Source organism: Apus apus, chromosome 2 (genome assembly GCF_020740795.1).
Source record: "Apus apus isolate bApuApu2 chromosome 2, bApuApu2.pri.cur, whole genome shotgun sequence".
NCBI classification, from domain to species: Eukaryota; Metazoa; Chordata; class Aves; order Apodiformes; family Apodidae; genus Apus; species Apus apus.
This window is the reverse complement of record NC_067283.1, coordinates 26,257,901-26,283,735: the sequence shown is the minus strand read 5'-3', so window position 1 is coordinate 26,283,735 and position 25,835 is coordinate 26,257,901. Positions and strand designations below refer to the sequence as shown.

General features: G+C 41.6%; 1 protein-coding gene across 1 annotated transcript in view; it reads right to left on the bottom strand.

Moving 5' to 3' along the window:
- Positions 1-25,835, bottom strand: part of SDHAF3 (succinate dehydrogenase complex assembly factor 3) — a 66,731-nt gene that overhangs the window by 6,236 nt on the left and 34,660 nt on the right. Inside the window, exon 2 of the mRNA XM_051610495.1 lies at positions 17,928-18,028. Coding sequence (XP_051466455.1) covers positions 17,928-18,028 — 101 coding nt within the window. The remainder of the gene's footprint in view (positions 1-17,927; positions 18,029-25,835) is intronic.

The window sequence follows — 25,835 nt, the reverse complement described above, 5'->3', positions numbered from 1 at the left end:
ACACTAGCCTGAATTAAACACATGAGCTGGCACTCCGCTACTCAACCAATAGGATTAATTGACTTTCCCAGCATGTCTCACAAGAAATGTACCAGAAATACTTTTCTGATGACAAACTAGGTATTTTAAAACTTGGAAGGCAGAGTGCTCAGATCCCCCAGAGAACTACCTCTGCTGAAAGGTCAGGGGTGTGAGGTGGGCTAGCAGCTTTTATTAATCCTTGTTTCCTCCTGGTAGATTCGCTCTATAGATTACAGCTGTATCTATAGATTACAGTATATATTGTGAGCACAGGCATGACAGGCTATTATCTTGTAGGGAAAAAAATGCCTGACTTTTCTTCTTGCGAAATAGGACATTCACCTTGTAACACATTTTAAAATATGTAAAAACAATGTGCTTTTTGTCACTGTGTAGTTTTCAAAATACCAGAAGAGTTGATTTCTCTTTAAGAATTACAAGGGGTTTGTAACTTTTAGTTTGAAAATAGTGCAAGCTCTTTCTCTATCTGAACAGAAGTCAGATTCAAAATCAGAAACCTGGTACAACAACCATCTGTTTGTACTACAAACTGGGTCTTATCAAGGCACGTGTACCCCCCAGTCATGAGGTAGGATCCTCACCACACATTTCGTAAGAAACCTGAGCAGACAAAATGATGCCTGGAATTTAGAGTGTGACAGGGGGGACCAGCATCTATGATGATCTCCTGGAGATCCCTGAGGGCCCAGACTCCCTCACCCCAAATCAGCAGTATATGTATCCAAGGAGGGCTGCAGTGCCTGATCTGCCTGTATGACAGCAACACTTCTGCCTTTGAACTGGAACGACTGAGGCTTTGAACATTTCTAACATCCTTTTTTATTACTGTTACAATTTCTGAATACAAACATGGTTGTCGATTTACTATTTAACCTCAGGGTCTAATGAAGATTTAGAGCATGGTAAACATAAAATATTTGGTATGAAATAAAAGAATTATGTTCCTTTTCAGTAATGTTTAATGACTAGTCTGAGATTCATGCTCCAGTCAGATGGGCTTGGCACTGAATGTCACCTTTTGAAAGTAAACTAGACTTAATGAATGTGCAATGACTACAATTTACCATTATTTCCACCACTTAGAAAATTTTTCAGTATGTTTCAAGAAGATATTATCACTGTAGAAGGTGAATTTTTAAGTTAAGCTCCCATAGCCTTATTTATTAGAGGATTATTCTTCATTTACTATAACCATGGCACATTCTACAAAATAAATGAACATTCCCGTACATAGTGTGAAATATAAATATCCTGTATGAGTTTAAATCTGGCAATTCAAGCTCTTTCTTATTCCTTTGGAAGCTATTCAGCTACAAAGGTTCTAGAACACATAGTATGGAAAGAAATTTCAAGATTCTTTTGTGTAAAATATATTCCCTAGTGTTTGATAGCCTAAAATTACAGATCTAAACATGTCTAGAAATAATTTTTCTATAAACCAAAATTAAAAATATTTGTTAAATTACTTATAACACAAAGCACTAGAAAATTGAATGTGGATATGAGAGAAGTCCAGCAGATGAAGTACCCTGCTTGGGAAGTTTGCAAATATAAAGAATGGTAGTTTTGTATTCTGATGATACTCCAGGGTGCCTGCTTCCCCAGAAGCACATGAACTCCAGAAAATTAATTTATATTTGTAATGACTGTGGGATCAACTCAGTAACATCATACTCCCTAAGAGACTATCTCAGAACTTCACTACATTTATTGAAATACAGTTTTCTTTCACTACTGGCTGTGGCCAGTGGTGTAGTACACCTGGATAAAATTGCTACCACACTACACTGAATCACAAGAATGTATCACCAAACTAAAATTCCTTGGCAGTAAAAACTTGTTGCAACGATAAAAATCATTATCTCAAAAAGTGATTTCCTCATTAAAAACAAAAAAATAAAGGGGGGGGGGGAGGGCGGGACAGGGGAGGAGGAGAGGATGGAAATATTCTGACAGCTTTGAGGATAATTTGGAATATATTATAAAGGCAGAGTACTGGAATATCCAAGTGATTTTACACCAGATGACCATATTTTTTTGTATATTGCGTACTATATTACTAGAGTACTGGCTGACTGAATTATCCAGCAAAAAGAACATTAATGCTACCCACAGACCCAGTGGACATTGCCCCCTGTGAGGGGTCTGAGTTCTCAGCCTGCTGCCTGGTCAGGATCCTGCTGAATGCCCTGGTACAATTATAACTCATTTCAGTGGATACAGAAGTGCAATTACATTTCCATGTTCACATCCAAAGAGACAGCCATAAACCACAGATTCATTGTCTCTGTGACAAGCATGAAGGAACAGAACTTGGCTGTGGAAGTGTAAAGCTTGCAAGGATTCATACCACGTTACACAAACAAGCACGCTATGCAGGGAATTTAAGAATTTCTCATTTGAAATAAAGACAAAGGATTCACTCTCCTGGGCAAGCTGAAGTAACAGGAAGAGCAATTATTCAAGATCATATTCCATTTCTCAGCTGAGGGCTGCCCAGCTTTTCTGACATGCAGATAAAGGGCTCACAAATCCTTCTGCATGCCCTCAGCACCCGTCTCTCAACACGGTAACACCAGAAGACGTTTGCAAAGCAGATATTCTGCTGTGACAGTGACATTTCTGACGTGATGTACAGTTCATCACTTGACCTAAAGAGCACTCTGTCACAGTGCCCTGCACACTGGACCAAGTTCTAGTGATTCTTTCTCTAAACCTCTGTGGAGTTTTTGTCATGAAAAATTCTGAGCTAGACTGAGATTCTAAACATTCTAAACACAAAATGTGCCACCTCAGAGGGGACTCAGGTTAGACTTTGAAATCGGATCTTCAGACCAGACCGGTGCAACCTGATTGTGCAATCTGATTTCTCCCCTTTTTCTTTATTTTTTTTTCTTTTTTTTTTCCTAACACAAAATGGCTTGTTCAAGGATTTATTATTCTCTCTGGACAAATCCTCTATTACTTCCACTAAGAACTGAGCCAATCACTGTTTTCTAATTCAATGCTGACATCCATTTTCTGAGCTGTGTATGAGATGAGGAAGCTGGGAGATAAGTGAGAACTTTTTGCTAACTTATATTATTAAGTAGATTCCATTAGGCTTTGCATCTTCTCCTTCAGGGACATCAATTAGATTCTTCTGAAATACAAAGAATAATACTTCAAGACAGGAGCCATTTAAATGTGAAAAATGTTTGCTGCTGAGAAAAACCAGAGGCAATGAAAGACACAAATTGTCACAGCATATGACACAGATAAATTCTTTGGAAAATTCCTCTGTGCTGCCTTCACCTCGATCAAAACCACATACCAAGGGTATGGGTTATCAAGACATCTCTTCTTTTTAATAAAATAATATATAATTTGGTTAAAAAAACAAAAAACAAACAGATATATATATCTTACAGACTTCTGATAATGAGAGGGCAGCTGGAATGCACAGACAATGTGTGCTGGCAAAAGTGAACAAAACCAGCAATATATAATCAGTTGCTGGAGAAGTGACAGGGAAAGAGGGCACAATGTGGAGCAATGCTCTTTATGATTAATAAGTACGCTCCAGTTTTGCTCTTTAGGAAAATAATTCAACATCTGTTCTAGACTTGTTGGATGTGCTGTCTGGGCTAGTTTTGCTTCCTAGAGCTGTTTGGGAATTGCTGTGACAAGTTGTGCAACCAGAGCATCTGTGCAACAAGAGTATCAGTGCAACCAGCACAGAGTCAGGGTGGCAGTCTGAATGGAGACTGGGAACACAAAGTCAGACTGTCCAGCCCAAACCTGACAGTTAAATAAATCTAGTCCTTATCCTCCTAGTGTGCATTTACATTGCTACAATGTGATTTTTTATTTTACTTTTTAAAATCAAGGGATAGAATTTTAGCATTCTCTGCTTTTATTTTTGTTATACAATACATTACAGTGCTCTCTGTGGTTTACAGTTTATTCAGGTTATGTCTGTTACCCTCACTTTGGGGCAGTCTGTTTCATTAGTAAGCAGCATTGTTAATGAGATTAGCTTTTTTCTCCACTCATTGTTTCCAGAGTAAACACCAAATTTTACTTTCTAAAGCAAAAATAATAAATTTGTGTTTAACAATGTTCTTTTTATCCTGTGACATTTTCAAAATGCTTAGTTCCTTTTTAACTGGAGACTTGCAACGCCAAATGAATAGCTGAGTTTCCAGTATATCCCATGGTATTCGTGTCTTGTGATTCTGTACAGAGGAGATCTCAACAAGTTTTCAAAGATGGAAGAAGAGAACAAATAATTTTTCTAGATGTCAGGTAAAGTTGTTTTTTTCTTCAATATCCTGTAAAAATAAATGTTCCAGAGAACTTATATCTTTCTCTATTTATTTGAAAAACTGACATACATGAGTAATGGCTGGGTACCTGATCCTAAACCCGAGCTTGGCTAGAACCCACAGAATACCAGAGCTGCAGGCTTAACTACACCTTCTTGTCTGAGAAGGAAACTAGAGGAGGGAGCCACCTTGTTGACATTGTTGTCCTGCTTCACTCAGTTCAGTGTTCTGACCTGTTTGGGTAATTCCTGCATCTGAATGGGGGAACGGAAGATAATGAAGGATGCCCAGTTAACACCTAAACTCCTCTGATCCTGTCTGCCTTGACTGCAGCATTACTTCTTCCTAAGTACCAGATGGCCACAAAACTTGTTAAAATCAATGTACTAATGTGGAAAGTAAAGTCCATCAGCTCCCAAAAGCATCAGAATAATGACACTGATGCATGCAAACTTTGACACAGTCAATGTCCTGCTGTCACTGCATCCTTACAGCTCAATTCAAGTTTGATGGATGGTTTGATGAATCTTTGCCAGGAAGAAGGGCAGGAGTAAGAAATCAAGCAATTGTAACACTAAGGAAGTTTATTGTTCTGTGGATGACTTAGGAATTATTTGTGGAAAGTGAAAAACCAGGCAGGCTGTGGGCATCATCCAACTCATGAAAGGAGTCAACCCATGATGATCCCTTTGCTTGAGGAGGTAAGAACCATGTGTCAGAGAAGCAGGTAAAACTCAAAAAGCCTCTTCCAACTGTCTGTAGACCAGTGTTTAAACCTGTAAATCACATTCTCCACAGCTGGAATCACTCCAGTAGTCCTAGGTGGGATTGGACCACCCTGACCACCTGTGGCCAAGGTTATGGGGTATTTTCTGGGTGGTTTTTGATGGGGTGTGTGTGGTTGTTTGTGTTTGTTTGATTTTGGGTTTTTGTGCTGCCAGTTCTTGGTGATCTCAGATGTCCATGACAATTCTGTGATTCTGTGAATCAAGAGTGAAAGAAATACATCACAGCCAGAACCCAGTGTCCTTCCACTCACCCAGCCACAGGAGACAAGTACAGAAACCAAAATCACTGAAAGTCTCCTGCTTTCTTTGTTTCTCTGAGCTGGGATTTTTACATCCCCTGTTGCAGCTTGCTTGCATGGAGGTACTCTAACCTGGTGACCACACTTTGGCACTGAAGTAACAATTATGGTCAGAAAACACGGGAAGAGAAAGAAATAATCTGAATGTTTCTATGGTTTTATTCCTTAAAAAAGAGGAAGCACTCTACCACAATGGCAGGATCTCTTCCAAAATCCTTGTGCAACTGAGTTCTAAGCAAAGACACAAACTTGCCCTGTAGCTCACTGGGTGGTTCCAATTAGGCAAACCCCATAAATTTCCATGACTCCATACTTCAGTAACTGCCAAGCCACATGTAATAGCAGAAAAGCCATAAGCATCTCCACTGTCTTCAGCAACTTTCCTGTTCTCTGCAGCTTCAGCTCCCTTGGAGCTGCATTAATAAATTAATTTATTTCATCAAATGAAGTTCCTGAAATCCACATAATGGGAAAATATCCAACTTCTAAGGCATTTGGTTGAAGTTTAGAGTAGCCTTTTGCTTTTTTGTTAAAGAGGACCTCCAGAGCTTTCCCACTCTAAGTGAGGTACTCTAGCAGAATGCTCATAAACTGCTTTATAAAATAAGGGAAAACATTAAAATTGTAGAATTAAGGAAGGAAAAAAAATAAAAATAAAGAGCTGGGGAAAACAAAGCTAAACTCTGGTTCCACCAAAGTCCAGAGCAGACTCAACTGATTCATTTCAGCCAAGTGATGCTTGTCAAAACATCCCATCAGAAATGTCAAACCTGACTAATTAATGAAAACCTTAAGCAGTTTTGTGTTACCTTATAAAACAGCATGTGAATCTTTTAATGACTCCTTTACCTCTTTTCCTTTCCATTCTCCCTCACTGTTAGATCCAGCTTAATAAGCCTTGATGCTGGGAATGTATGAAGTTATTTCCACAAATGTCTCCAGTTCATAACCTGCGCAATTCTCCACTGCACAACAGCAGCCAGTAGCCTTTTGCTTCTGCACATGTGTTTTCCAGATCTTTTTCTTCTTAGTGACATCTTCGTTAACTCATTGGCTTTTTCTACTTACTGAAGATTAGCTGCTGGCTTTGTCCCTCCACTGCATGGCTAATCATAGCAGCTTCATTTGTGCCAAATAGGAACAGTGGGCTCAGATGCCCTGCATCCCTCCAAGAGGCATCCCTTAGGCAGAGAGCCTCCCAAAGCTCCCACGGGATTGTGCGAAGGGCAATCACGTCTTCCATTCCCTTTGGGAGAGCCAGGTTGTGCCAGTGAAGGACGCCTCTAATTAAGAGCTATATGCCGTTTATGCACTTTCACTCAAACTGCTTGTACTTTTTCTTTGGGCAGAGATGCTGGGCAGCACCTCAGCAGAGGACACCCTGGCAGAAACAGCCACTGTTTCATGTGGAGCAAGGCTTTTCCAACAAGCCTTTCTCTTGAGCTTGGGCTCCTGATGTAAAGTAAGCCTTCACTGTGACACAGACTGAGAATGACCCTTTAGATTGCTGGCTCAGGAGGTCACTTGGAAGTGGGGAGCACCTGATTTTCACCCCGGGTGCATAAATGCTGCCTTTGCATAAGAACAGTCAGGACACAGGCTAACGTTTCTCAGCACCTCAGCTAGCCTTTCATGAATGGCTAAGGCTCTCTTCTTCATGACATGAGATATGAATTCAAATGTCTATGCAGAAGCAAACTGGTCTCCCAAGGTTTGAGTAAATCAACATTTTTTCTCCAATTTACTTTTTGGTACCTTTGATTTTGTCTTAATAAACAAACTGGAAAACTTCACTTGAAAAACAAAAGAGAAGACTTAAAAAAATAATCTTTTCAATTTTTGAAAAAAAAAAAAAACACCACATATTTTGCTTTGAATTGAGGAACAGAAGGCAAGAGCACTTTGTAGTGCTGTAGCTGTAAACTGAATGTAACTTATGTTATCTTGTGCCACCAGAGTGCCAACTGTGTCAGTGCTAAATGCTTCACCCTAGAAGGTTGTTGCTCTCACTGAGCTCATTCATACAAAGATTGAACTTATCACCTGCTGTCATGCCATTAGTGTTACTGTTTGACTTCTCTCTGCTGCTCTATTACCTTGCAAGTTAATAATTATAGATGCTTCTCCTTCTGTGAGTCTCAATCTACAGGGGCTGTCTTACTGAAGACAGACCTGTTTTCATGGAGCTTCCTGTCCTTAATCAGAATAAAAGCTTTCTGCCTCAGTACTGGGAAGAAAGGTGAAGTGCATGAAGACCTGCTTTAGAATTTATTCAGACCTCTGAGTTTGCAATGCAAGCCCCACAGACTGTAAATTAGGCCTTTCAATATAACTGTTTCTTTTATTAGTTTTAAAGGTGGTTGAATTTTCTGCTTTGAAAAATCTTTAAAAATAAATCTTCTGAAAGACTCAAGCTGATGCTTGGTCAGTGTCTAATGATCTGCAAAATTGCTGGTTTAGAACAAGTTGCTCCAGTGAAGCAGATGTCTGGCCAGGCTGGTGAAAGTAAGGTGATACGTTAGTTCATAGCAGAGAGAAAGGCTCTCCAAAAATATCTTTGACTTCTTTCGTGTGAAATACACTTTGTTGTCACACTTCCCATGACATGTACAAATGGGGTCACAGGTGCCCCAAATTATTCCATTATGCTGATATTCAATTTATATAACACTTTGGATTGAAGGGATTGGTTTTCACTTCTGATTCTTAAAAACTGCATAAAGATGGGGGGGTTCCATCACTTAGGTGTTTTTGTCTAGTTATATTTTCACTGTGTAAGCTCACATAGAGTTGACATCTCAGGAAACAGTGGGTGGGGAAGATTGGAATCCGTGGCAATGATTCCAGTATAATCTGCACCTGGTTTGAAGTAAGCAAGCAGGACGTGTGAGGCAAAAGCAGATTCATGTAGATGACTGAGATTGAGAATATGCTGGTTTTGCTCTCAGCTTAATTACAAAATTAATACCTGAGTTGAGCTATTTTCCTCATCATCTTTTTTCCCACTTATGCAAAATAATTCTTCTGTAATTTTTCCATATCAGAAGAAATAACAAACAGATTGTTTCAGAAACTGGACTAACAAATACCAAGGAATTACCTGCCACTAGAATAAATGTAAATTAGGATATTAGAGCTGGAAGAACTGCTTCCATCAAGAGTCAAAATTACACACCAGTACCACAGTCAAGTGACGTACATAAGGATATGCTGCAAACCATCCCTTTTCAGATTTAAATGCATGTATACATGAAGCACAGATTTTAATTCCCTTTAATTCAATGCATCTTTATCTGAACGAGATGTTACAGTTAGAAATTGGTAGTTTCTGGTGATTAATATCCAGTGTTTATTGAGATCAGTTGAACTATGTGCAATTAAGGATCCTAATATACAAGAGCCTCCTGTCCATATCTGTAAATCTTGCCTGGAGTAACCTAAAAGGTAGCTGTGTACTAAAGATTAAGATAATATTGTTTCTCATGATGGCAGAAATCACCATTTCCTGTGGAAAATCTGAGTGGAAGATGCTGGATGCAGGAACACCAACAAAATACCAGAAAGATTTTTTAACTGACACTATAATATTTCAAAGATTTTTTTAGTTAAAGCCTTTTTTTCACATTGTTTTCAAGTCAGTTATACAGAACTGGCTGGCAGTAAAAAACATAGCACCCTTCTGTTTATAAAGTATCAAAATGCATTAGGTTAAAAAGATATGTTGCATTTTCAGTAGCCACCATGTGTTTAGAAATTGGATAAATAAATAATTTTAATCTTTATTCTTTACTTAAGAGTAATGTCTCATAAAAGGTCTATTATTTATTTCTTCAGACATTATTGAATATACTGCATTGTTTGCAAACTGCATGTTGCTTACTTCAGCCCATGATTAGAAAGAAATGTAATTATCTTTAAAAAATATGCATAAATATATACATTTTAGAGTACGTTACCATTGTCACTGTGCTGCAAAACAGAATTAATCTCAGGTTCTTCAAAACAGAACTGCACAGAGATAATCCCCTTAAAAACTGATGGCAGCTTGACTTTGCTGTGCATCCACAAGCAGCCCGGGAAGCCAGCTAGCCAGCTGCTCTGCTCACTGCAGCCCCAGCATTCACACAGCCCAGCTGCACCAGCACCATCCCAGGCTGCTCCATCTCTCCCCAAGGCTTCTCTTAGAAAAGCAAGTCACTGCTGTAAAGACCAGTGACAGTAAGAAGAGCAAAAATTGTACACTTTCAGACCTTAACATTTTATATACAAATCTTAATCTATTTTTCAGTGGCTGGACCAGATTATAGTCAGTCTCTTGCTCTTTTCTTAGCCCTACTGTCTGTCACAAGCTCATGCAATCATTTGATCACAGCCTACCTATAAGCACAAGTTCCTGTGTTAAAAGCAGGAGGATATAATAACCAAGAAAAGAGCCTAAAGTATATTATCTCTAGTATCTGTAGAGTATATCATTATTTGTAGAAGTGAAAACTGTAACACTCCCCACTTGGAAAATCTGTCTGTATGGTGCTTATAGACAACACGCTTCTGTGGGATAATAGCTCTGCTTACAAGATGTACTTATACATAACACATCTGGCACAAGTGTTTGCTACCCTAAGAGAACCTCACGGCAATTAGAGCACCTGAGAATGGCAGCTATAATAAAATCATTCAGAGAGCTTTTGCAGTAAGAAAAGCTGGATAATACTTCTTCTGCCTCTCCTTGTTTGCTGCCATCTCACTGCTCTGCAGGTGGAGTCCCTCACCCATCTACACAGCGCACTGAGCTGGAGCTGCCTCTACCTCTCTCCTTTTGCCTGTCTTAGTATCCTTAATCTCTAGGTCCCAGGCATGCAACAAGTGATTTTGCCTGCCCACTGCTTAAACCTCCTATCCTTGAAAGTGCATCAAGCTAAGCTAGCAGAGAGACATTTTCAATTTGGAGGAAAAATATCCACACATGAAGTTATCCAGCAATAACCAGGTATTGCTACACGTTCAGAAGACTTTATCATAACCCCCAGCTGAATTCCTGGGGTGAAGCCATCAGAAAAACTCCCATCCGTTCTGATTCTATTCCACATGAAACACCACCTAATACATAAAAAGTGCAAAAATCCTACATACTGGGAAGAAGACAGAAAAGAGAAACAGCTTTGTAGCCTTTTTAGTATCTTGTTCATTCTAGACTTCCACACCAAGATTAGAAGAAGCAAGTAAATATCTATTTTATATATTCCAGAAAAAGAAAGTATTTGAATGCCATTTTTTGTTGTTATATGGGTGATCTGTTTGCAGATAAGAGGTGCAATGATTAAGGTATCTGGCCAAAAGTGATTGGTTTAGTTCGATTAATAATTTTATTTAATCTTTTAGCTAGCTCATGTAGATTTATTTCTAATTGTATTTAAGTCAATATTTATATCTGCAATACTAATGTGTGGTGTCAAATTACCCGTGGAATATTTTTTACAGATTCTGATAGAAATAATATGATTAGTTAATTTGAAATTAAGTTAATTGTGTTTGGTTTTATGCACTGATAACACAATGCACTAAAAATCTCATCTCATTTGAAAAGCTCTACTGAGGACTGAGGGAACACTACTTACTGCATGAGAACAACTGCTAGAGTCAGCCAGTCAAATTTGTCCAATGCTCCCCATTGTTATTGCTTTGCATCCTTTGGATAAGTTAGAACAGACTTGCCATAAAATATGATACTTAAAATCAGACATTAGATATATAGCTTGTAAGCATCTACCTTGTCTGTCATAACCAGAAACAGGCAGGCTTGGTAAACCTTGTTAAACACCTCCAGCATGTTGTGTACAAGTTTTCAGTTCACTGGATTAAATGTGGAAAATCAAATCCGAACTGTTTTGGATAGTCTGATATCCAGATATTTTGTCTGACCCCAAAATGAAATGGCCTGTTTAATTTTCAGGAAGGATTACCTTTTTAAAAAATAAGTTTATTATTAAATTAATATCTGAATATGTTTTATTTATCTGAGTGGTCACCAAAATTAATCAGATAAAGAAACCTTTAAATTGTTCTTCCTCTGAAGGAGCTGCTGTGCAAACAAACCATCAGAAAAAGAGATGGAGTCTTTTTCCTACACAAAATTCAAAGAGCATTGGGCATTATTTAATCTCTTCCATGCTCCTTTTATTGTCTCATGTGTATGTTAGAAACACAGACATCTCTTCAAAATCAAACCCAATTTGCAGTCCAAAGCTCTCTGCAAGACATAAATAGTTGCTGTGCGCCGAACAAAGTCTGTGCCCCAGTGGGAATACTAATGATTTTAAGTAGCAAAAGATCCAGTGACCAGGTGTTACCTCCTGGGCACCACACAGAGGAGCTGGCTGAGCTGCAGAAGCAGAGATGGGGTGAGCTTGGAGATGGGGCTTCTTCCTTCCCTGGAAGGCTCACCCTGAGCTCTGGCCCCTGCACCAGCACTCCCAGCAGCCCTGCTGGCACACCCCTGCTCTGGGCCTTTGGCTGCCCCTCAGCACTGCCCTATGTGAGTTAATCTCCAAGGCTGACCTCACAAGAGGTAAGCAAGTGGTGAAAGATTAGAGGAGAGGGTGACAGGACAGATATTTGAGTGTTTTTTTTCTAAGTCACTCTAAGTTTTACAGCTGGTTAGGCTGTAAAGGGCCATGGAGAGAGGCCCACCATTTCCCAAACCTTGTTTCCAGAGCTTCTGTTCCACTGTCTCAAATTATTGGTAAAACTGGATAAAAACGAATGCAAGACAAATATGCCACCTACTTAATTAGCAGACTTCCAGAATTTCTGAGGCAGAGGTTGTAATTGAAGTGTCAGGAGGGCCAGTGTCCTTCAGAGCTGCTCTTGGGTAGAGCATAAGCAAACACGGTGCTTCCAGCCATGAAAAACTAGTACACTTTGAATAAACTGATTAACAAGGCATGTCGTGTGCACTCATCTCTCTGCAGAAACTCATCTGAAATTTGGAGAGGAAAGTAATCAATAATTCCCATTCTTTATACATCTTAAAATCCTACCAATGCCAGGTAGGATTTTCCCATGGAACAAGCTAGCCTGTCCCATCTGATAGATACTGCTACATGGTGGTCTAGAGCAGCAGTGAGAGTGCTTCCCAAAAGAAATGAAGTTACAATGAATCACTATGATGAATAGCCTGGAGCAACAGCTCATCCTGTGAAGGACTGTTTAAAAAAGGTTGGGTTTTTTTCCATCCATGACATATTGTCCTGTCAGAAAGCACTGATGAATGATTTGCGCTGGATATGACCTATCTCTGCAGCAAGATGAATCTGCCTTTTCCCAGGGAATATGACATGAGGCTGAGCAAGCTGGTCTGTGAACCTGGGCACTTCTGAAGCACTTTGATCCAGATAAGCATGCACAGCAGCCTCTGGCTGGCATGGCTTCAGAGCAGGCAAGGCACTGGCTTCCTGTGCTGCAAGAGTCATCAGAATCATCAGTTGCAACAAAAATGTAGAAGAGAAGGCTCCAGGGAGACCTTATTACAGACTTTCAATACATGAAAGAGACTTACAAGAAAGATGGGGACAGACTTTTTAGCAGGGCCTGTGGTGATAGGACAAGGGGTAATGGTTTTTAACTGAAAGAAGGTAGATTTAGACTAGATATTAGGAAAATAATAATTATAACAAGGGTGGTGAAACACTGGAAGACATTGCCCAGAGATGTGGTAGACACCCCATCTTTGGAAACATTCAAGGTAAGGATGGACAGGAGCAACCTGATCTAGTTGAAGATGTCCCTGCTCACTGCGGGGGGTTGGACTAGATAACCTTGAAAGGCCCCTTTCAACAAAAACCATGCTATGATTCTAATCGGTACAAAATCAGGATCATGTTTTCTGAGGCCTTGAGGAGTGACTTGGTTTCACAGTGGAAATTAGGCCAGATTTACATTCCTCAATCATAAGCAGAGCTCATATCTGGTTACCAGTGACCTATTCAGAACATATATGCCATTGTCATAATTTCATGAGTAAAGCAGATTTTGAAAAATAGCTCCAAATGGGAAAGACATGACACAAAAACTGGGGCATGTTTTGTACCGATCAAGTGCTGTCAAACTCACAGCAAGAAAACCAGGATGAAACAGAGTTGGCACGTTGCAAAGAGAACTTTATCTAATTTGAGATAGACAGGACCCTATACATCTATAATGGGGGGGGGGCAATTACTCTCATGTCTCTGAGAAGGTGAAGTTTGGAAAAAAACACTGGATATTACTAGAAAATAGGAAAGGACAGGACTTGTGTCTGTCTCAGGCTGGCAGTTTTGGGTAAGTCTTTGATCTGCATCCTACCTAACCCTGTGATTAGCAGTCAGCTGGCACTGACTGCAGGTACAATTTCACAGCACAAGGTCCTTTTCTACTTCTTTCATTAGTTAACAAAATATTAACATTTCATTGATGCATTTCATGGCAGTATTTTTAGTATTCATCCACTTCTCATGACAGTTCATACTCTGTTGTTTCTGGGTGTCCTGGCCAGGATCCTTAAGCTAAGAAGTAATTAGCATTTCCTGTGTCTGGAAAGGTGGGAGTCTGAAGAACTTGACATCTTTCACACTGCAGCTTTGGCAGAGGAGAAGGTGCTAAGACCACTCCCCACCCTCCATGCACCTACCCCAACACCATCCACATCCTGTGCATCCTAGTGCATCCCTGTAACTCACTGGATGAGGCAGAAAATACCCAGCCTGTCTTTTCTAGTGAAGCAGCAGAATTTTTAGATGCATTTCAAAACTACTATTTTCTCCTTTTTCAAACACTTAGCCTAGAAAGAATCAGATTTACCATGGTGGTTAATTGCACCTTCATAATAACCATATTAAAAAAACATTTTGTGGTTCAGTTACTAGCCAAGATGTAAGGGATTCAGATGTAAATTTGGACAGTTAGGATTACTAGGAATATTTAAAAGGTATTGTGTGTGTGAGCTGTTTTTGTAGCAATACTGACAAGAAGATAAAGACCCAAGGTAATTACAAATATCTTCAAATTTTTCTGCTAAAAAGAGCCTTCCTCATATGTTTTCAGCCGCAGAAGATGATGACAAAATTTCTTCCTTAAGAAGACAGACTTGGGACCCCAAGCACTCTACACCAAAGGAGCTCACCTGGCTGGGTGGGCAAAGCTGAGCACTCCATCCCAGCTGCCTCACTGCTGGGGGGGAAGCCACCACAATATGAGGGAGTTGTGGATACAAGTGTTGGCAAGGGCAGAGCTGCTTGCAACATCCATGTGATTAATGCAAGCCATGCTTGCAAGTGCACATGGCAAACCCTGACCTGCACTGATCACCCTAAGAAGGGGAATTGTTTTGCCTGTCACCATGATTAGGCTGTGTCAGAAGAAAATTTCTTCCATGGTTGCAATTATCAATATTTGCTGAAATGCTTTAAAGCATTATTTAATTAAACTTCTTTTGACTATGAATAAGACCCTCTCCTGCTCTTTCTACCCAATTGCCTGTATCATGCTAGTAAGGGTGATTTTGTCCCACCAGGCTTTTTGGGACTTGGGGTTTTTTTTCCTAGTTATGGAATTTTTTGTGTTTTTTTGATGAAACTGAATTCTGAGCCCTTCTAGTCTTTGAATTGCTTCACCCTTCTATACAAAGAGTAGGAAACAATGGCATGCAAAGGACCTTTCACAGTATCTGTGTTTCCTCTGCCTTCTCAGGGGGGGGCTCACGACTGGCCAGAAAAGACCTCTTTCACTCAAAAAAAATCACACATGATCTGGTTCCATGCAGAAATGACAAAGAGAGCTTTTCTAGAAAGAAAGGAAACATATATACATTAGGGAGAGCTTAGATGAGCGAGTGAATGCTCAGATAAGCAGCATCAGCAGCAGTTTGAGTCTGAGTCTGCTACATTTTGGTCCTCAGCTCCCTTTTTCCCTTTGACCAAAATGAAAACAAAATAATTTATGTAAAAGGATGCCCTTCTGTAGGTATCTTCATCTTCAGCCAATATACATTTTATGAGGGAAAAATGTTTCATACACCAAACTTTCAGTTAATTGTAATATTTCTAGGAAACAGAAGATTCTAAATCCAAAACTATTCTGAATCAAGCTGGAGACTTTGCTTCCAAAGAAGATTTTCCTGATTTATTCTTTTGAATTTCAGCACTAATCCATTAACTTATCAGAGATAATGGAGAGCATGTTGCTTGTGTTACAGTGCTAATGTATAGCATTTGTCAGATTTGGTAATTTTCTGTTTACAGGAAGCCAACATTTACCAGTCATTAGTCCTTATGCTTTTCATCTTTTTGCAGCAAGGAGTGATCTGTATTTTCTCCAGTGGAGTCACTGAGGTTTGTAAGCCATATAGCCTTGGATCTGATATTATTCACAATGGGAGCACTCTCTCAAATTAACTTATTGGAGAAAAATGTAAATCAATTATGTTTACAGCTCTCAACAAACAGAATTAAAATCTTCCACCAGTCTGCTTCAAGCTCCTAATAATTTGTGTGATTAACCCAGTGTCTGGGACTTGCAAGAGAGCATGAGATTAATTGGTTTCTCTTCATTATCTGACATTGCTCAGCTATTCCCAAGGTGTCCTAAAAAAACAGGCAAGCAAACAAACCCTCCTTAAAATCATTATCCATTGAGCAATGGATAACACCCACTGCCATTCCTCAGGACCATTTCACAGCATATATGCCAGTTGAAAGGTCACACTCTTGAGGTGACAAATGAAACAAAATCAATCACAGGCCAAGAATAAACGTACAACCAGCCTGGCTCTGCTCAACCTGCTCATGAAGGAGCATGAGTAAAGGCAAGAACATTTGGTGCACGATACACAGAAATGCAATTCTAGGAAATAATGAACAACAGCCTCAAAGGGGAAGCTTGAAGTACTGCTCACCTCCCCATTACAGCATTTTAATATTGTCCTCTGCAGTATCCAATTTCCCATAAGTTACACTTTGTTTGGACCAGTAAAGTGAGGAAGCTTTGATGATCCCCACAGACTGTCTGCTTTTGCAATCAGGTTTAAAGACAATGCCTAACCCATACGTGCTCAGCAAACAATTTGGTTCCCGGCTTTGAGTCACCCTCTGGTGCCAGAGGGATCTGCCCTGTGCAACCCAACAGGTCCTGCTCCTGGGCTGACAGCCTCAGGAGTCATATCCAGGCTCACCAGTCCTTTCCTGCAGGGAGATCTTTGGCCATGTTTGTGTGGGGTTTTGCCAGGATACCAGGCCTGGAACTGTAACTATCTGTGATGTTATCACAATTTTTAACACTATTACCACTTTTGTCATCACAGCACTTGTGTGAAGCAGATGGCTCTAGCTGCCACACCAAGCAGATAGGAGGCTGAGCAGAGACCAAAGACTAAGAGCAAGGAGTCTCTAGGTAAGGAGCTTCCATGGAAGTGCATACTTTCAGCAGAATCTGGTGTCCAGGTAGCATCCAAGAGCCCAGACAGCTTTTCTCAGAAGCAATGGCTGGGCCAACACTACAAGAAGTCAGCCTGAGCTACTGGGCAGGCCGTGCTCATTCTGCTGCAGGAAGAGTTTGACCAGCCAGGAGTGAAGGGACCAGCCCTTCACCCAGAGAAGAGATGAGCCTTGGCCCAGCTGGGAGCAAAGGGACAAGCCTCTACCTCTGCAAGAGCCCCAGAGCCCCTGAGCACTCCTCTCTCTCTGCACACAGGCTGTTGCAGGAGAGGCAGTTAGCAAGAATACACTCTTCTCAGCAGTCTTCATCCACCTCTGAATTTCAACAGCCCAGATCCTTCACATCCTTATGTAAATCTCTGCTCATTCTAGACTTTGACAAAATACATACCTTACATACAGCCTGTACCAATATCCGTAAATTCAGTGTTTACTGGCTTCACATGCTGATAAAATATTACATTATTTCTTCCAATCTTATAATCAGAAAGTCAGGATTACAGTAAATGGAATATTTTCTATCCTGTTTTAAAAGGTTTAATTATTTTATTACTCGATGTATGTACATGCAGATAAGTAATAATTATTCAGAGTATTACCCTGCATAATAGAGCCAGTTAATGCTCAGAAATAATAGTGCAGAGACAGCTCATTATACCAATTTGTACAATAATAAAATAATTATTATTTTTTTCTTCTGAACAAACTTGGTCTGGTTTGATAATAGCAAGTTTCAATTACTTCTTTATTTACAGAAAGATCAAACTATTTGTAGCCAGTATAGTGATCATTATTTAACACTGAATCATCATGTGCTTTTACACAGGATTCGAAGACAAATAAGCCATCCAAAGGATTTGAAGACAAATTCATGTAAGGCTACACTAAAGTAAGGGTGGTCCTGAAATGATTGCAGATCTATCCATGACAGAAAATGTCACTTTGGATTTTGTGCTGCTAACAGCTGAGAAAACTCAGGTGAGCCTGGAGGGGAGGAAACAGTGGCATTTTCCAGGATCTCCGTACCTTGCAAGTTCAAAGTGCAGAAAACCGTGGGGCACGTTTGGTTTCACCAAGTCCAAACTTAGGTCCCGAACAGGACAATTGCAACACAGGAGGTGGCTTTCCTGCAAAAAGAAGACAGCCTTAATCCTTGATATCCAGCTGCCCAGCATGTCCCCTGCTCTCCCGCAGACCTGGCCATGTGCTGCTCTCAGTGCATGTAAGGAAGGGGAAGTCCCATCATAAATCCCATGTTTTGTTTTTCCAGCCATTTTTTCTTTCAGATCCCCTGATCCAAAGCTCACTTCATTCATCTCCTCCTTACCTAATCCTGCACACCATTTTTTGCCCTGAAAAAAAAAGTCCTGGGGAAAAAAGCAGAAAATATAAAACAAATGAAACAACTGTTAATTTTGACTAATTACTGAGGCAGTTGTTTCTTCTTTAATATCAGCTTGATTTAGAGGGATTGTGTAATGGGATTCCTGTTGCAAGCAAAAGCTGCTATTATCATGAAGCCAGATGATGCCAGCTGCTGTGAGTTACCAACAGATTGGAAAAAGTGCAGGAGCCTCCTGGAAGTGCCCATCTGGCCCTTGCTGTATTACCAGTTATGTCCCTCTGGATTATGCAGGCAGGCGTGGGAGCAGACAGGGCACCACAGCTGAGCTCCTGGGTGGAGACCCCCACTGCTTGCCCTTGCTACAGCTGTCACCTCCCCTGGCTGGAGGGGGCCTTCAAAATGTCAAAGCCATAGTCCATTGAGGAGCAGGGTCCTAGGAGGACTCAGGAGCTGTAGCCACCTCAGTGACAGACACAGGTCATGGACCATGCCCTACAGCAGCAGAACCCTGTCAACATTACCAGTGGACAACCACCTCTATCCCACACGATGTGCTGCGTTGCCAGTACACAGAGCTTCCTACCAAAGTCCTCAAACCCAACCTCATCTGCCAGCCCTTTGCCTAAAATCCCCACTGAGAGATCCCCACAGACAGAGCTGGGCTCTCCCATACCTTCCAGATGATGGCAGGTTCATTATCTGGATGATTAGATCAGAGACTGGTTAAACTTGGCTATTTGAGAATTTTTACAAGTACCTGATTTATTTTCATTTTGCATAAAAGTATTTGGAAAAACCTCCAAATACAGAAAATCTCCCTGTGAAGAGCTTGGTCTGCTTCTGACTGAGCACTGAGGAACACAAACACCCTTGGCTTCCAGATGCAGTTTTGACAGGAGGATAACCAGGCACAGCAACCCCTGAGGTGCCCTGGGATATCTCTCCAAGAGGGAGGCAGCTCAACCCCACCTCACACAGACCAAGATGGGGGGAGCAGGGGCTGCAGCCAGCACCTCCCCAAAGCCAGCTCTGCCCCAGAGCGGTGTCCTGGGAGTGGGGCATGGCCGGGCTGAGCAGCGAGGAGGAGACAGATTCACTGCCACCTCCTTTTCTTGTGGGGGGAACTACCAGTGCAATGCCAGAGACTTTGACACAACAACATACTTTCAAGAAACTAAAAAAAGGCAGGGAGAAAGAACGAAAATAAAATTTCTGTGGAAAGGGAAGGCTTTCATTTCAAGCCTTTCTGTCTTGCATCCCTTGGAGTCCTGTCCTGCAGTGAAAAGATAAAATCACTGCTTATTGAACACAATTTCATAGCTTACTTCTGCTTTTGATGAAAACTCATTCCTCTTCTTTTCTGCACCAACATTTATGCGTGTGCCCAGGGAACTGAAAGGTTCCCTTTAACCAAATGAAATATCATTCCTGTCTCTAAACAGACATTACAGATCCTTGCAATTTCTATCACTCAGCAGAGCAGGCTGAGACTGTGAATTTATTTGTCAGCCGTTTTCAGTTCTTTTCTACACCAGCCTCATGAGTGTGAACAATGCTGCTCCTTGGGCATGGTCTGTCACTGCTTTGACTGGAAGTCCAGGAACACTCTTGGTCTGAGGCATTGACCAGTCTCCATCACTAGCACAAGCAGTACCAGCCCAGCTTTTTGGGTGCAGGTGAAGTTTGCCACCTTCTCAGTGCCAACTCTTCTATGATTCTCCCCTGTATCTGGGATTTATTGAAGGGACAGTGCTTGCTCATGTCCTGGATTCCAGCTAGTTGATGACACTGCCCGTTGCAAATCTAATTTCTACAGCAGCGACAGTTTCTTTTTCCATAAATTACATGGGACATTTTTCTCATTTGAATTGCATGAGCCAGCAATACAATTCATTGGAATATATTACCTCTATAAATATTTCATAGAAAGATGCCAAGTACTATAAATTCTTTCATACAGCCACTCCCGATCGCTGATGAAGCACAGTGGAAACCAAAGATGCTGCAAGGCCTGTGGTCCAAAGCTGAGCAGGAGGAATTGCCTGTCCCAGCTGTTGTCAGGGGGGAAACACACTTCAAGCTTTGCTCTGACAGCACACCACTCCAAGGCTCTGGGGCAGCTCTGAACTTTCTTGGCACAGAATCTGGGCAGAATGTCATGGAAAGAGTAGGAGAAAACCTTCTTATATAGGACAGGAACTATTAGTCTAGTGATGAGCCCCATTCCTTGGGATTGGGAAACATTCTCCTCTGTGCTAAAGGAGGGCAACCAAGAATGGCAAGGGAACAGGATATGCTGCAGGATGCCCAGAGAGCAGCTGTACCGAATGTCTAACACCCTCCACAGCCTCTCACATCTGTTTATCCCCACCCCTTACCATGGTCTCCAGAGGCAATCTCTGTGCTTGCCCCCTCTCCCTCTGCCGAGCAGATGTGCTTTCTATGCAGCAGATGATGTTACTTGTTATGAGATAAGTAATAGAGCTTTCTATTGGCATAGGGAGTGAGAATAGCTTCTAAAAAAATAAAATATCCAGCCTGTTTTGGGGGTCAGTGTCAATGCTCATTAAAAAGTTCTATTTAAAGACACGGTATTTTAAGGACATTCTTTTTAAAACGCTGATGTTACAGGTATCGTGCAGTGCCCTTAGGCTGAAAAAAAACAGCCTGGAAGTGCTTTGATCTTTGATGAATAGGAAGAGGCAGCAATAGCCCATTGAGTCCAGAGCTGATGGACAAACAGTTCACAGGAAATCAACATCTGAGCAGCCTGTCCACAGCAAAGAATCTGAGCCATTTCCAGAAAGGTTCACTTGCAGTCCAGGACAGACAGATGGTACAAAGTTTCCTTTCTAATCCCCATTGTAGCATGTTTAAAATAAGTCATAAGAGCCACAGAGATCCCTTGGAGAGGCTTCAGAGGCCCTTGGACAGAGGAGACCGTTTGTGCAGAGCTCGGTGTGGCGGGTCCTGAGCCTCCTGAAACTTCAAATGTATCAGTACAATAGCATCAACTTTAATAATCTTAACCAGGTTTGCAAACCTTAAGCAGGTTTGCTTACCTGCAAAGGGGAAAAGCTAAGGACTATCTTCTTTCCAAGCCAGAATTTTCTTTTTTTTTCAGCTGAAAAGCAAACAGTTCTGGTAAAGAAGTGCCACATTGGGACTGGAAAATCCTTAGAACAAACTGCATCAAACTAAATCCAGTCTCAACTCTGTCTTCAGTTTCTTCCAGTTTTTTGCCCCTGCAGGAAAGATAAAGGCTAGCTGTGGGCACACCACCCCAGTCAGGAGATGCTTCACTGGTGCATTACATGGGGAAGAAGTGAACTCTTTGAAGCTCAAACCTCAGCCCTCCAAGAGAAATGGGCAAATCCCTGCAGGATAATGATAGGATTTCCCTCTGGCTTCCCGTGCCATGCCAGAAGTGCCCTTTCTCACCATGCAGAGGACAAAGGTGGCTGTTCCAAGCCCCCTGAAACTTGTCACACTGGCCAGAGAGGTTCAGGGACCACAGGGAATGGCCCTGGGGCTGGGTCCTCCTTCCCCATATGGGGATGGCCCCCAGCTCCCACTGGCACAAGCACTCCTTTCAGCCCTGAAGGATGCTGCAAGGGTGTGACATCCAGTGAAACCTTATTTAGAAAGAAGTCAAATGAAAGCCAGAGCATGTGGTTTAGCTTTTAATCACAGCTACGCATCATGTCTCATGTTCCCAAAACGTCCATGCTACAGCAATACACTGGTAAGCATCACAGTCATTGGAAAAGAGCAATTGAATCCCACAAGCAGCACTGATATTTCATGTTTATAGCTCTCCCTAGGCAGGGAACAAAGTTTTGCTTTTAAAAGTGACTACACAGTAACTAATTACATAGTAATCAGTTTGTTTTAATAGAAGAGGTTATGTGGTAATGGTGAGACCCAGAAGTAACTCTAAATCACACATCAGGTTCATGTAACACATGCAAAGACCTGCACAGATAGCTCACTACATGTATTATCTTCAGGAGTAAGCAACAACATTATTCATTTTCTAATGCCTTTTCTTTTTTTCTGGAGTATAGCCCAGGCATTTTTAGATTTCTAACATCTTAGTTACTTATAGGAACTTTTTCACAGGGGTCTGAAGAACCTTTGGCATCAGTTTTGGTCATTATTCCTAAACTTGTAAAGAAATAGCCTCACTTTTTAACACATCAAGTAGTTCTTGTGCTAATAAAGAGCTGAATTAAGCTAAGTCAAATATGAAGAATAGCAAAGCTGATCATCTAGGTTTCCCATACCAAAGGTTAATTTCACCTTCATAGAATTTAACAGAACCACCATCCCAACCTGATAGGAACAAGCTGGGTCAGGATCAAGTTACTTACCCGGAAACTTATGTCACAGCTTAACTATCACAACTCACACAAGTTTAAGAAAGCAGGTTTGGCAAAGTTTGGGATTTGCTCTCAGAAGCCCTTTTAACTCCCTGGTCACCCGTGAGCTACAAAGATTTGTAGCCACGTGTGACCTGCTCTGCCTGGATCTCACCGCAGAGGGAAAGCACCGTAGTTCACAGAACAACTGACTTCAAGGTAGTATCAGTTTCTTAATAGGCACTTGGTGCTTGAAGACACCCTGGGGTTTGAGGGACCTCGTGCACATCCCAGACTCCCTTCTAGCTCTCTAGATGTTTTCTCAGGCAGGAGCTGCTGTACTTTCCCTTCCTTTGAGATTGATTTTTACATGGACTTTTAGAGCTCATCCAGTTTTTGAGATGGGGAATTGCATTTTGGCCTATAAACTTGCAGAATATTGGTTTCAAAATAACTATCTATATTGCAGGATGTCAGTAACATCTAAATAGCTTTCACAGAATTGCCTCTGACTCCAACTACTCCCTTGGCATTCCAGGTCAATATTCCTTGCTTCATCTCACTGTATGGCTTTTAGTGAGCTTTTAATGTGATACGTAGCAAAATTCACAGCATCATCATGGTTGGAAAGGACCTCTGAGATCACCGAGTACAACCATCAGCACAAAATAAACCCTAAACAAACACAAACAACCACACACACTCCACCAAAAATCCCTCAGGAAAAAACAAACAAACAAAAGAAAAAACAAAATAAACCAACCAAACAAAACAAAACAAAACAAACCACAAAAAACCACATACAACCTCAGCCACTAGAGCATGCCCTGAAGTGCCACATCTACACATTTCTTGAATACCTCCAAGGATGGTGACTCCACCACCTCTCTGGGCAGGCTGTTCCAGTGCCTAACCACACCTTCAGTGTAGAAATTCTTCCTACAGTCCAATCTGAACCTCCTCTGCCACAACTTCAGGCCATTTCCTCTGGTCCAGTCATTATTTACCAGGGAGAAGAGGCCAACACCCACCTCCCTACAATCTCCTTTCAGGAAGTTGTAGAGGGCAATGAGGTCTCCCCTCAGCCTCCTCTTCTCCAGACTAAACATTCCCAGTTCCCTCAGCCGCTCCTCATATGACTTGTTCTCTAGACCCTTCACCACCTTGGTAGCTGTCCTCTGGACACGCTCCAGCACCTCAGTGTCCTTCCTATAGTGAGGGGCCCAGAACTGGACACAGCACTTGAGGTGTGACCTCACCAGTGCTGAGTACAGGGGCACGATCGCTTCCCTACTCCTGCTGGCCACACTATTCCTGATACAGTCCACCAGCACCTCCAGGTCCTTTTCTGCCAGGCAGCTCTCCAGCCACTCTGCCCCAAGCCTGTAGCATTGCCTGGGGTTGTTGTGACCGAAATGCAGGACCCAGCACTTGGCCTTATTGAACCTCATGCAATTGGGCCTCAGCCCATAGAACCAGGCTGTCCAGGTCCCTCTGTAGAACCTTCCTACCTTCAAGCAGATCAGCACTTTCACTCAATTTGGTGTTAACTGCAAATTTTCTGAGGGTACACTCAATCTTCTCATCCAGATAATTGATGAAGATATTGAACAAGCCTGGGCCCAAAACTGAGCCCTGAGGGATACCATTGGTGACTGGCCACCAACTAAATTTGTCCCCATAATTGCTACCACAGTTCAGCACTAGGGATCAAACTGGTAAATTCTTATAACCCCTGACATCTCACTTCTGTGGGGTTTTTTTGTTTCTGAAAGCCATTAGCTAGTCTTCAAATCACTACCAGTCAGCACAGAAGTCCATACACACCTTTAGCCCTCAGCCTGGCTGCTCTTAAAAGTATGGAGGCTAGAGAAGATGTTTATGAATAGCCAGGAGGGCACCTCTTGCTTTGGGAGTCAGCTGTGGCTTTGCAGAGCCAATTTGAACAGAGAAGAAGAGACAATGGAGAAACTGATTGTGGGCTTCTGTTTCTGGATGAACACACATCACTGTGGGAAAGCACAGGGATTCAGATGTGTCCTGAATAAGGACAACTGGAAGGGGTGGCTGATGGATCTGAATGGCTAGGGATGGGGCTGTGCATCTGCATTCTCTGCTCCTTCAGCACAGGACTTCAATATCCAAACCAAAAGGGATATTTCTCCATGATGCTTTGAAACCTGTTTGACAGCTGTGTCAGGGATGCCTTGTGCCTCTGCTCCAGGGTTTAAATCCTGCGACAGCTTTAGTCTGCCAGAGTCTCTCTTTGGTGTGGAAATGTTTTTGTTTTTTTTAAAGGCAAACTATTATGTTTAAGATGTGTCATTTTTTACGTTTTAGAGCTGCTTTCAAAATTATGCCTCAGAAAACACTGCAATCACCTATTTATTGTAGCAATGTGATCATACACACTTCATGCTTTTATCTACAATAGAGCAGGGTGTAGATTTCATGCAGTGTCATCATACCCACACTGATCATGTCCCAGGAGTAACACGTGTTTGTGCTTCACTACACTGCCATGCAGTTCCTGCAGCAGGTTTTGTCTCCAATAGTGGTCTACCAAGGGAAGATCTTATCCATGGCCATTTCAGAGAAAGTCATGGGGGATTTCAACCACTCCAATACCAGCTGGAGGGACAACACAGCAAGGCACCAGCAATCCAGGAAGTTCCTGGAATGTATTTATGACAACTTCCTTTTCCAAGTGGTAGAGGAGCTAACCAGAAAATGTGCTATGCTGGACCTTATTTTCACCAACAAGGATGGCCTGGTGGACAATGTGAAGCTTAAGGGCAGCCTTGGCTGCAGTGATCATGAAATGGTGGAATTCAGGATCCATAGGGCAACAAGGAGGTTCCATAGCAAGCTTGCTACCCTGGACTTCAGGAGAGCAGATTTCAGCCTCTTCAGGGATCTGCTTGGTAGGGTATCCTGGCATAAAATCCTGGACAGAAGAGAAGCCCAAGAAAGCTGGTCAGTATTAAAAGATTACCTCCTCCAAGCCCAGGAGCAATGCATCCCAAGAAAGAGGAAGGCAGGCAAAAATGCCAGGAGACTTGCATGGGTGAACAAAGAGCTCTTCAACATCCCTAGACAAAAAAAAAAAAAAAAGTCTTCAGTGAGTGTAAGCAGGGACAGATAGCCTGGGAAAAATACAAAGAAGTTGTCCAAGAAGCTAGGGATCAGGCTAGGAAAACTAATGCTCAGAGTTAAACCTGGCCAGGG